The sequence below is a fragment of the Falco rusticolus genome, chromosome 6, assembly GCF_015220075.1.
Source record: "Falco rusticolus isolate bFalRus1 chromosome 6, bFalRus1.pri, whole genome shotgun sequence".
Classification (NCBI taxonomy): Eukaryota; Metazoa; Chordata; class Aves; order Falconiformes; family Falconidae; genus Falco; species Falco rusticolus.
The window spans coordinates 86,236,476-86,250,088 of NC_051192.1; the positions used below are offsets into that span (position 1 = coordinate 86,236,476).

General features: G+C 47.0%; 1 protein-coding gene across 1 annotated transcript in view; it reads right to left on the reverse strand.

Moving 5' to 3' along the window:
- LOC119150299 (gamma-aminobutyric acid receptor subunit rho-2-like) overlaps positions 1-13,613 on the reverse strand; it is a 44,809-nt gene that overhangs the window by 20,146 nt on the left and 11,050 nt on the right. Inside the window, 1 exon segment of the mRNA XM_037392717.1 lies at positions 12,853-12,959. Within this exon segment, the coding sequence (XP_037248614.1) occupies positions 12,853-12,959 (107 nt within the window).

Below are 13,613 nucleotides of genomic sequence, written 5' to 3' on the forward strand. Positions count from 1 at the left end.
TTATGAACAAATTTAGCTCCAAGAACAAGGGACTGAGAAGAGGAAACTGCAAGCAGTGAGCAGCTCTTCCTTGGAGGTTTCTCATTTCTTATCAACATGACAAGCTACATGGCTCTCAAGAGCCCATCACCATTTTGATTCCTATGACTCATGATGATATTACTAGTTTTCCACAGCAGTTTTTAAATTATCAACCAGAGAAGTCACAAAGAGTAAATAAGCAGAAAAACTCCAATAATAAATGCACACTCCTCTATTACTAGAATCCCTGTATCAAAATTTCACTGTGGACTGCTGCTCGTTGGTGACCAGAAGGTCCTCAGGTTACTCAAGTTCCCCACAGTGTGTCCTCTCACCTTTTTCCCTTCTCCGGTGCACCGAGGGGGTAAGTGCCCACAGAGACGTGCACGACCCACTGAGGCAGGTCAGCAGGGACTGCTGAGGAGCGGGCCAGGTGGATCCACTGTTATCTCGAGCTCTCAGTGTGTGGCAGTGGGTCTCACAGGGCTTACGCCGATGTCACTATCTAGAGCATATCTCCAGCCTGGGCACGGTCAGTGGGCCAGGCCACGGCGAAGGAAGTAGCAGCTCTGCAGACGTGTCTGGGACTTGCCCTGCAGAAATGAATTTTCTGAGGGCCATAGTGGCTTCCATGAAGGTTTGCAAAGACTTTTAGCACCTAGATTTTGAACCTGATTAGCACCTGGATGGTATTCAAGAGGCACCACCATCCCTTTGTAGATCCAGACCCATATTTGCACAGCGCCGTGCACAGCAGGGCCTGCTGCATGCATGTATTTAGCTACAGTAGCATCTTCCTCAAGACTACATCCAAGCCCTGAATGCACTGTAATAAGCCTAACAAGGCAGCAGAAATGCTGTTGTGAGAAAGCAGAGCACTTTTGCAAGCTGTCATCCACCCTGCTTCTGTACCTGCAGCAGCACGCACAGGCTCCCACGCACCTTCAGGGCTTTTGAACACAGCCTTATGTTTGCTGCTGCTGGAGGAGAAAGAAGCACCAACTCAGCTTTGGTAGTGAAAGGGTAATTGCAAAGCCCACGAGACAAGCAAGTTACTGTGACTGGCCCTGATACAGACTTTACTAGGGCTTTGATAAGCCAGTCTCACCGAATTACAGCAAAGCATGCTGATGGCGACGCTGTTCCCCTTCCTCACGCACGGCTCCAGCCTGCTGCACCCACGCCATCCGTCAGCAGCTGTACTGGGTACAGCCACCCTGAAGCAAGCCCTGTAGAGCAGGACCAGACTCCTCAGCACCACCAATTCCAATTTAAGTGACATGCCCTCAGCAATAAAGCTGAAACATGGCTAACTCAGCACTTTTAGATGACTACTAGATGCTTACAAACACCTGCATGTCATATTCAGACACATAGCTGTGCACTTCATGATTAAAAAAAATGCCAGCAAACATTTGCTTGCTCCTATTCATGTCCTTATGGTGTCTGTCCAAGCTGAAGGGTGCTTGCAAGAAAATTTTCTTGCAGAGAAATTCCAATCAATCAGCACTGTCACATCTCTTGGGAGCTCAGAGACTTTGGTAAGATTTTTCGCTCCAATGACATGAGCCCCTCTTGCTCCCTTTCAGTTGCTTATGTATCATAAGGAATCTCTGGAGGTCAAGGAAATTCTTACCCTATTAGTACTCAGTTTCCCTTCTCCCAGGTATTCCCCAAAACTGGGAAAACCCACAAAGCCCCAGTCTGCACCTGCTGATGAAATGCAGACATGTTGTCACAACCACATGGAGACTGGAGATGAGCGGCATTCCTCAGGGCTCAGTATCGGGACCGGCACTGCTTAATATTTGTCGGCGACATGGACACTAGGTCTGTGTGCACCCTCAGCGAGTTTACCAGCGACACCAAGCTGTGTGGTGCAGTCAGCATGCTGGGGGGAAGGAACCAGAGCAACCTTGACAGGCTTGAGAGGTGGCACTGTGCAAACCTCATAAAGTTCTACGAGGCCAGATGCAAGGTCCTGCACATGGGCCAGGGCAATCCCCAGCACAAATACAGGCTGGGTGGAGAATGGACTGAGAGCAGCTCTGAGGAGAAAGACTTGGGCATGTTGATTGACAAGAAGCTCAACATGGTCCAGCAATGTGTGTTTGCAGCCCAGAAAGTCAGCGGTATCTTGAGCTGCATAAGAAGAAGCATGACCAGCAGGTTGAAGGAGGTCATTCTCCCCCTCTACTTTGGTCTCATGAGACTCCCATCTGCATCCAGCTGTGGAGCTCCCAACGTAAGAAGGACATGGACCTGTTGGAGTGAGTCCAGAGGAGGGCCACGAAGATGATCAGAGGGCTGGAGCACCTCTCCCGTGAAGACAAGCTGAGAGAGTTGGGGTTGTTCAGCCTGGAGAAAAGAAGGCTCCAGGGAGACCTCGTAGCAGCCTTCCAGTACCTAAAGGGGGTCTCCGAGAAAGCTGGGGGGGGACTTTTTACAAGGGCATGTAGTGGTGGGACAAGGGGTAATGGCTTTAAACTGAAAGAGGGTGGCTTTAGGTTGGATACTAGGAAGGAATTCTTCACTACAAGGGTGGTGAGACACTGGCACAGGCTGCCCAGAGCAGCTGTGGCTGCCCCATCCCTGGGAGTGCTCAGGGCCGGGCTGGATGGGCTTTGGGCAACCTGGTCTGGTGGAAGGTGTCCCTGCGCGTGGCAAGGGAGTTGAAACTAGAGGATCTTTAATCTCCCTTCCAACCCAAGCCATTCTATGATTCTATGAACCACACCCAGCAGCAGGGCTGGAAGTGCTGGAGGACTTTAACTCTTGCACACAGCTTTACAACACAGCTGAGCTTGTTCAGCAAGCAAGAACAGTCCTCAGCCCCCTCCTCAAATTACACGGGAATGACTTTCACCAAATGGTGAAGTTGCACAAAGGAGTAGACTGAGTGCAGTGAGACCTTCTCTAAGACTGTTCGGCTCGCTGACCACAGAAAACAAACCCAGCCAAAACCAACAGCAGCAGCAGCAATTGGACTATTTTCTTCCAAATCAGTGACTTGAATCAGCCCGGGAAAAGACCTGCCAGGTGACCGAGTTGACCACCAGGGCCAGAGGTGAGAGCTGTGGAGGAGGATGGCAGGTCAGAGAGCCATCTGCCTTTGGTGGCATCGGCTCCCTCCTCATGAGTCAGTCCCTGCCTGCCAGGCCAGGAAATGTGCTCAGTCGCTACTGACCAGGCCACAGGATGCAACCATTCACCAGCTAGCAGATTTCTTCTCGGACCATTGTAACTCATCAAAGAGAGGCAAATCCATGGCAAAATCACAGATATCTTTTCCTCGTAACCCTTGCCATGCATCCTTTCTTTTGACTGCCTCCTTGTCCCGGGAGGAGACATTGCTTACCTCCGTGGCAGTTGTGTCCTTCCTAATACGCAATCCAGCATCCTGCAGACAGTGACTGCCACATGGCCCTTCTGTCAGCTCACAGATGTGTCATCTTCTGGTTTGACCAGAGGAAATGGTGGCTTCATTAAGTGGAAATATTGCAGCAATGGCTTTGCAGTATTCTGTTCCCTTTCATCCTCATTAATTGAGTAGTTGTGGAGTATGATAAGGTCTAACAAGCAAATTAGCTTATAGAGTGCTATTTTTAAGGAGGTGTTTTGTTACTTCTGGTTCTTTCAGTTGACCTATTAAGTGATGCTATACCTTACTACATACCCCCACTTGTCTCACATACAGTATTTAAGGCAGTCCTTTTCAATCTGAAATCACTCTATGAGTTTATACCTTGTTTGGAGCCACACTTCCTTCTACTCTTTACAATTATTTAGGACATTGAGTAAACAAAGTTAAAAACAACGCCAAGAGAAAGAATTTCTACATGACATACCTCCCGCTTAGTAAAACGTGCTTGTTTTTTTAAAAACAAGGTAGTAAAAAGCACTGTATCTGTGGTGATAACGAGGACTTTGATGTGCAGTATAATCAATAGGGAAACAATGCCAGCCTGCTGATGGGCAGTGCCCTGCTGGTGGCCAATTAGACTTCCTTTGCTCAGGCACCTCCTGAAGTCATACATGGTGGCCAGGAAGAACTTGGGCAATGATTCAAATACTTTTCTGTTCCCTTAATGCCTTTAAATACTAATAGCTCTTCAGTGTGGTCATGTTTGTGACACTCAACTTGGACCTCTGCTACAGCGAGGCTCGATGCTCAGGGTAAGACACACTGTGGTCCAACACAGCCTAGTCAAAGCAGGCACAGGGCTGCTTTCAGCACGGCCTCTGGCTCTTGCCAGAGAAAGCATTTGTAATTAATATTGTCTGAGGTCAGACACAGCTGTTGACGTCACAGCGGTGCCCACAGCGCTTCCAAGCAGCCGTGGCGTGGCAGGCATGGCGCTAACAGAGAAGACACGGTCTCTGCCAGGATGGCTTCGCAGCGCAGTCAGGCTGTGCCAGAAGAGGAAGGCAGCAGTTAGCCATGGCACTGCCCGCTGGGTCTCCCTGGTGCTGAGGATCTCTGTGCCCACCGCATGCTGGGCAGCCCCCGCAGCTTCCAAACTGCTAGAGACACTCTCTGGTGGGAATGCTTAATTTAGCTTTGATTCCGGAAATCAACACCCATCCAAAGTCTATGTACTGCTGCAATTTTCACGCTTGTCTGAACACTGAACACAGATTAAAAAAAAATAAATCAACAAACAACCGAAAACCAAACGCAAAAATACAAACCCACAAACAGAACACTGCCAAGTTGGTATTTGACCCTCTTTCCTATTCCTTCCCTATCTGCTCTTGAAGATAAAATACTATGTTCATATTCTTTTCTTTTTTTTCATGCTCCTGCACCAAACACTCAGTTCGGCTCCCAGATAACCAGCAGTGACCTCACTGCAAGGATAAACTTTAAGGTTCAGTCTGGAGCTGCCATGAAGCTTTATTACACTCAAAAATAAAGGGTGTTCAGTGTAGAGCTGGACAAGCTGGAAAGCCCTTGAGAGAAGCCTGAGGTTGAGTTAGGTGTCCTGTACATCAATGAAACTGCTTTTACTTTTTTTCTTTTCTGCAGTTAATCACGAATTTGAGGAGTGATAAAACAGTGAGTATAATAGAGAAAGGGAGAAATCGTTTGATCTCTGGACTCAAATGTGAAGTTCTTCATACAGACAGTATGAAGACGTAAAACTTACTTATCAGTGGAAATATTTACTCTGCCTTTCTTGGGCAAAATCCTACTACTGTCAGCAGGAACAATCAGTGCTTTTCTCTTCTCCCCCCTCCTCATTCAGCACCTGGGGCTGAGGCAATGAGAAAGCACACAAATGGGAACAAGGGCACATTGAGACACCAAGACCCTTTGGAGAAGGCTTGGACAAGAGGTGGGGCTAAGCAGGGAAGAGTGGGTGAAGGGCCTGGGAGCTAGTGGCAGCAATCAAACAATTGTCGAGCCCTGCTCTAGGCGATGAGCATAACTGATAATGATAAATGCATATTCACTTAGACCTTCACTCTTCAAAACTTCTACCAAGATGCAGTTTTGCAGAGGCACTTGATGCAAACAACACTGTAAATGCATGCAGTGTCTGAAGCAAAACAAAAGCCTTGTAAAGAAAAAAGCTCAGAAACTAACCCTGAGTTTCTTAATGTCATCTTGGCTACAGCACGTACCATTGAATTAAATGGCTGTTGGTCAGTCACCGGAAGGTGTCAAGAGATCTTTGGTCTCACTAATCCTTGGAGTGAATTAGGAACGGCTAGCTTTTTAATCTTGTCCCTCTGGAAACTAAACTGTTGAACCACTGGGGCTCCCCGTGCTTTGCCAAATTCCCCATCAATGCCACTAGGGATGAGCAAACAGAAAAAAACCTCTTTACTGAGAGGGAGCAGGGGGTGAGGAAGGTGTGACTGGGCAGGGAATAGAACAGCTGGGGTGGTATCTGACTGAACAGGTAGACAGAGGACAAGTAACTTAGATTATAGCATTAAATGTAAAAAGACCCCTCATCAACTAGCCTTTCCTTGTCATAAACAACATCTTATCAATATTCATTTTTTCTCCAGAGAGAGGAAGTACTGAGGGATCAGCTTGGAGAATTACAAGCAGGGAAAGACCTGAATACTGTAACACTGGAGGAATCTCAAAGCTCAGGCTCCTCTCTAGGATGTTCACTGCTGGACAGGAAGGTAAACAGATCCATGTGAATGCTGTGGGTTTGGCTAAGAAGAGGAAGCTGTGCTGCTTTGCTCAAAGACTGCAGCCCAGCAAGGCTTTTCAGCTCATACTTTAAAGGTCTCTGAAAAGCATCAGCCAAATTCATGGAATTATTCAAATTAAACATGAGCTCAAGTATTTATGGATCAAGGTCTAGAGAGAAATTGTATAACCTTCAACTGAAGCATTTCTTCCAGAAACAGCAAACATGTCAACATCCATTATCTCCATCACCCTCCACAGCAATATCTTGCAGAACACAAATCCTAATTCAGCAGGACTGATAAAACCAGAAAGCAAATCCTGGACTCTTAAAAAACTTCATAAAAGTCGCTGTCGTGGTTTAACCCCAGCCGGCAGCCGCTCGCTCACTCCCCCTCACCCAGAGGGATGGGGAGGAGAATCGGAAAGGAATGTAAAACTCAAGGGTTGAGGTAAGAACAATTTAATATGTAAAGCAAAAGCCGCGCACACAAGCAAAGCAGAACAAGGAATTCATTCGGCACTGCCCATGGGCAGGCAGGTGCTCAGCCGTCCCCGGGAGAGCCGGGCTCCGTCACACGTAACGGTTACTCGGGAAGACAAACACTGTAATGCTGAATGTCCCCCGCTTCCTCCTTCTTCCCCCAGTTCATATACTCAGCGTGATGTCATATGGCATGGAATATCCCTTTGGTTGGTTTGGGTCACCCGTCCTGGCTGTGTCCCCTCCCAATTTTCTGTGCCCCCCCAGCCCTCTGGCTGGCAGGGCCCAAGGAACTGAAAAGCCCTTGACTTAGTATAAACATCACCCAGCAACAACTAAAACCATCCGTGTCCTATCGACAGCGACATCGTTCTCACATCACAGGCAGAACACAGCACTGTACTAACTACTAAGAAGAAAATTAACTCTGTCCCAGCTGAAACCAGGACAGTCATAGACTTCCACCTACAGAAACGAAGCCACCCATAAACTATTCCCCTTGCATCCCAGGCACAGCATAGTGGCAGCTTCCAAGAAAACTCAAGACACTCGCACATTCATTAGAGCATTTGATGGTACAAAAGTTGGAAATGGAAAACAGGAGATTTCCCTTTTGAAGGAGATATTTACATTTGCATGTTGAGAGAGGACTTAAGTGACCTGAAGCACAACCCAAGGCTGACGGGAGCACTTCTGCATTCTCTTTTACTGGGCAATCCATTAACCCCACAGTTTCTGCATAGAATTTACATGTGACATGATGGATCATCTTTGGACCATCTCACTGTAAATGTACCGCCTTCCAAAACTGCATCAGCAACATCTTAATTCTGTAAATTCCTGCATGTCAGTGTCCTTGCCTTAAATCAAACTTGGGTATTAGAAAGATGCTCGGGAACCAGCCTGTCAAGGTGCTTGTGACTTTATATGGCTTTATTCCTTTGCCAAGTTCACAACCCAGTGTCTTGAGAATCAGTGGCAAGAGTTCTCCCTCACTTCTCTTTCCCCTGCAGTAAGCTGCCCTGTTTTGTGACCTGCTCTTCAGTGAAAACCATTACACATTCGACTTAGGTGCTGCATATAGGAAAGATGCTGTACAGTATACCTTTGGAGAAGACTCACTTAGCGCCTGCATTCAGTGGTTGTACAAGGGGAACAGACAGACCCAACAAGTCTCCATTTTGGGTGGGTTCTGACACCAAGAAGACTTTGTGGCTTGTTTCACCTTGCAACAACTCCAGTTTGAATTTCAAACTCTGCCTCAGGTTGGATGGGACACCTGGTCTGAGGCTAAGCCCTCCAGGGAAATCAGGAGGTTTCCTGAAGTCCCATTCAGGAATGACTTCAGAAATGGCCCAAAACTAATGCCTATTGCATCCCAGCGTGTCTCGGCACCCAAAATCACACACTGAGGGGAAGCATGCAAGCTGCAAAGAGTGACTTCATTCCCAGTCAGAAACAGATACTGGACACAAACATTTTTTTATTTTTTTAACACTGGAGCAGGCTTTGGAAGATAGGGAAGAGCGTGCTACCATGAAAATGCCTGGAGTCAGTTTTCCACTTCAGCTCTGAGACTAAAGCTTTGCCACATCTCTTTAATTTTTCTCTTTGGCAGCGATTTCAAAGGCTCTTTGTTCTCTAAGGCAGTCTCTCTCATGTATCTTTGAAGGAGTTAGGCAGACATAGGCCCTGAGATGAAAAATAAAATAAAATCTGCATGGGAAACAAGCAGGCTTGAGACTTCTCTACTGCCAGATATTTTGTGCACACCCAGAGAGGCTTCCAAATGTCCATAAGAGATCCCATGCCTGCAAGCTGCAAGAGTCTTCAGTGTTTCTTCATGTATGTGTGTGTGTATATATATATGTTACCTTTTTAAATGAATGTATATATGTTTGGGACCTCTTAGGTGTAGGCAGCTTGCAGGCAGCCACCACCAGGATATGCTCATCAGCTGCTACGTGCCTGCAGAGCGCTTCATTCCTCTGCAGCTCACTGACAGCTGGTCATCCAGGGAGAAGCAAGTTTTATTCCAGCCCTTCGTACTAACCGTAAGTGAACTACTTATGCTTCATTCACCCCACCATTCATCCATCCTGACAAAAAAATTGCCCAGAAATGGCAGCGAGGACCAGCTGACATTAGGCTATTAGGCAGTGAAGAAATATAAAAAGTATAGCATGAGGCTCTTCCCCAGCAAAGAAGATACAGCTATTTTAAGTATCAGCTAAAGCTGCTTATTCACAGGCTCCCTGTAAAATACGAGATGTCATAGATGAAATGCTTAAAATGGATGTTTAAGGAAGGCAGCAAAACAAACATTTGCATAACCTTTAAGTACTAATATTTGTAAATAATACCCAAACATCTGCTAGCCAGAACGAGGTCACTGACATGGAGATAACTCCCTAAGGGTCAAAACTAATGCAGTCTGGTTTAGCTTGTGGAGGCTGCTTGGAACATCAGCAAAGCAAAAAACTTTGTCATTACCATCGTACCCACTAGCTGCCTCTAACGGGCTGAGAGCAGGCAAGACAAGCATGCTTATTGGGCTGCTAATAACACACCTTACACAACATTTGCTTGCTCGCTTGCTCTTTACAAAGATACTTTTTCTCAAAAAACCCTTCACCTTTTCTCTACTGTTTTTCTTCCATGTTACCTTGCAGAACCCCAGCCTGCTCTGCCCAGTGGCCACAGCTGCGTTGGGCTGGCAGCTGGCTGACTGTCCTCTGCACGCCAGCAAGAGTCACTGTGGCCACCACACAGCAGCTACAGACCCCGTTCCCTTTTTAGCTTAAAGTTCACTGGTGAAGTTGTAGACTGGTCCACTAAAAATGTTGAAGGGTAACAGCTGCCCATCATTTCGCCAAGCTTGGGAACCATCTTAGTTGCAGAACTGGGTTTCTTTGTAGTTTAATGTCACTCACAATTCCCTTATGATATTATTTATGTTTCCCAGAGTTGAGCTGTCTTTCCCACCTGCACCGTAACATCACACGCCCCATGCAACGCCGTGAGGCTGGACCCCCCGTTAGACTGTGGCCCTTGAGCTGCTCTCAGAAAGCAGGCAGCGTCTTAGGGCAGCGACCGGTTACAGTCACACGTGTCCCACAGGCTCCTCTACTCCGCTTCTGCAGTACAAAAGCTTTTTCATCCTACTCAGGTCAGACCACATCACTCTGACTGGCATTGCCACAGCAAAGCTGGACGAACTCACAGTGCATAGCAAGTCACTGTGACTGCCTGATGAATAACGTTACAGAAGAAAATGTAAGGATCACCTCTTACCAGACTTTTGTTTTATTTCCTTTTTTTTTTTTTTTCCATCGGGCTTACCACCTGTCACTAAAATACACTGTGTAATTCTACAGCCATGCAAGAACCTGTAGCACCCAAGCTATCTCCGTGCATGTGAGTCCAGCTTTCTAAGGCTGGAGCCTCAACAAAGCTGTTGCCATATTTTGTTCCTTATCACATAGAACTTCAGCACAACTTTGCCAATACCTCACCTTTGTCCCAGGTAGCTCTGCAAGATAAGGAAGTTTTGAGCAAAAATTAAAGAAACACCATGTTTTTCCTTTATAAATAAAGTCACCTTTTCACTGAAGGCTGTTAGAATATTTTTCAATTTTATAAATGTTACTCCAAGTTTTTAAGCTCTAGGAGTACCCTAATGCCCTGATGGGAGGTAACATGGGAAAACAAGACAAGGGAGATTAAAACACAGTTTTACATTAGCACTGGAAGAGTAGCCGTGTAACTATGTATGTTTGGTGTGAACTGTGCACAAAGACGACCCTCATGGGCTCTGTGACACTGATAAAAATAGCAAAAATTTGGTCTGCAGAAATACAGTGCAGTGGTGACACCGGACATTGAAACCTAAACCATTAGGACATGTGCTGGGCAAGCCACGTGGGATCACCGATATCCATGACGGAACAGCGTGCCAACAAAACAAAGCCAGACTGAGGCAGTGGACATCCAGCCAGCACCTCACAGGTTCAGCCTTTGCAGGCAGAACAGAAGAATGGAAAAAGGAAGGCTGAAAAGTCAGGTAAAGAAAACCAAGACCAAAAATAGACAAACAAACAGGAAACTGAGCCAACAAGGTGGCTGGCTGGACAATCCCGACAGTGACCATCTCCTCCTGGAGCCAAGAGGCTTTAGGTCAGTGCATGAAACAAATCTCATGGTTCCCCAGTCTTTCATTTTTCAGAGGTCAGGTTCCTTCCTAAATCCACCCTGCTGAAAGGCTCACCTTCCAAAAGAAGCAACCTGGCAGGAGAGGAAACACCAGCAATAAACCGTAATCTCCCTTTCCCACCAGAGAATGTGGCAGCAGTGTCACTGCCAAGCCAATACCCACCTGGAGCAGGTGAGGGACCTGAGGGCAGCTCACTCCGCGTCACTTTATAGCCAATTCAAAAAGGAGCAGGCATGGCCAGTGCCTCCAGAGCCAGCTCCCAGACCTCAGCCCTGAGCCTCAGCTGCATGCCTGGGCTCCTCAGAGGTGCTCACACCAGCTCCAGGCAGATTTGCCTATATTCCACCCAGAGGACAATTTAAGTCAAACTCTTCAACCTTAGAAAATAGCAGATCAAGTTTACCACTGATTATCAAGAGCTACCTGCAATGGGCAGGCTGGACTGCAACATGTTAGTAAATTACAGCGGGGGTGGGGTGAGGACGGGGAGGGGGACACCACTAGTGATGACACGTTTTGGAGTCTGGAGTTTGGAGATATATGAATAGTGAGCATGGGGAGAGCGCTGTGCTGTCTGATCAGCACATCTGCACTGCGGGGCGAGAAATGTCTTCCCAGCCACGCCAGGAACGGACGGGTCAGTAAAGCTCTGTTCTACAGACCAGGTGCAAAATGCAAAATACCTGTGTGACCCACTGGACAGGGAGATGTTGCGCTTCACCCTAGAAGGCTGTGTTAGAAGGACGCAGTATTAGTCATTCATCAAAAACTACAGAAAAATCTTCTCTTAGCTCATCTGATCAGAAGAGGGATTTCTATACTGGTGTTCCAGTACATTTTTTATTCAGGTACTCTCTTACCTCTGCAGTAATAAGTCTAGAAAGATCAGGTGAGCACATTCCTGTAACCGGGCATGACAGAAGGCAGAAGTGAAGGTGACGGAGGTGTCCCCTCCTGCTCTTTTGGTTGCTTTGAAACAGAACAAGGTCTTAAAAAAAAGATTATGGTCAGGATGAATTTGGTACATTGCTCTGGGTGATGCTCTGTTTGTGTACTCTGAATAATTAGAAAAGTTTCCACTGACAATGTTAAAGGAATGTACTCTGAATAATTAGAAAAGATAAGGTGGGCACCTGAAGGAGATAAGGAGACCCTCAAGTCAGGAAATCGTTGAACAAAGAAAATTGAAAGGTCTATTCCACCTAGATCCCACCTATTGTGAATGGAATGATTGGGTGTCAAAATCAAATGAATATGTATGTTAAGATGTTGTGTAACCTCTCACAAAAACTGTATAAAATACCCAACTTTTCACTGAAAACTTCGGAGCTAGTTTGTCCAGTGTGAATTGGCTAGCTCCCCAATGTTACATGAAATAAATACCTTTGCTGCTTAAAGACAAAATTTGTCTCTGAGCAGTTACTCTGTGCCGTTTTGGCATCAGCTTTAGAGAGTTTGAGACATGATTTTATCTGGACAAAACTACTCCCATTTTCTCCTAGCGAGGATGGGCTGTGATCCACCTAACGAGTTCTTTACTTTGCAATTTGATCACATCAGCTGAAAAGCACATTGCAGCTTCACAACTACAAATGGACATTAAAACCCACATTATGAAACAACAACAACAAAAAAATGAGCATTGAAACCTGTTCATCTTTTCAGCAGAGGAAAACACTTACTGGGAGGGTCCATCCTGAGCTCTGGGGAACGCTAGCCAGAAGGAGAGCCAACTTCAGCAACGGGAAGGAGTGCAGGAGCTCTACAGAGCACAGAGGGCTACGAGGTGAGGATGAGTTCTCTCTGAATTGCCTCAAACATCTCCTAAGACCACCCAAGTCCTTTCCCTTCACACTGGTTCATCTGCCCAGGCATCTGGCTTTTTTTTTTTTTTTTTTTTTTTCATTAGACGATTGATTAGATGATCAGATGATTTTTGATTAGATGAGCATGAAATCAAGAGAACCATTTTATTCTCACCTCCAAAAGCCGGCCGCATGGTGAAGTCATGGTCATCGACTCTGAGAAGCTGCTCTGTCTTTCCTTTCCAGGTTTTGGTTACATCACGGTTCTTCATGTAGATGTGACTGCAAAAGACAGCAACAGTCGGTCTGCCGCCTCGGTGCCCCGCCGGCTCTGCGGCCAGCGGCCCAGCGTTGGCAGGAGCAGCAGCGCTGTGGGCACAGCCCCGGGAGGGACGCGGGGTGGCTGCTGGCACCCCAGCACGGGCCAGCGCGGCAGCCTCGGCGCTGCCGCTCCACAGCATTCACTCAGACCTGGCCTCTCCTGCGGGCAGCCTGCTCTCCGACCGGCTCCGAGACTGGCACCGTGCTCTCTCCACCTGGGCATCACGGCTCCCAGGGAGGCACCGGGCTGAGAACGCAGCGTCTCACCGAGGAGCTGGGAAGCAGCAAATGCCGCAGCCCAGAGCAAGGAACAGCAGAAGCAGCTGACTGCCCCACATGTTACCTGGCCAGGATTTGGCCAGATACCAAGGTGGCATTATCATGAGGAAGCTCTTTTTGATGGTCACGCAATGTCATACACTATTCTTAGACTACCTATCCGCCTCCTGAACACCAGTTCAATACTGGAAGTTTGTGCGGACAGAGGGCTTCCTTTCTCTTCTGACTTCTAAACAATGACAAAACCACCCGTTTCCCTCCACAGCAGCAGCAGAAAAAGAGGGTTTTTACCTAAACAAGTCAGCAAGATCTGGAATCCTCGCTTTTCTGAATATT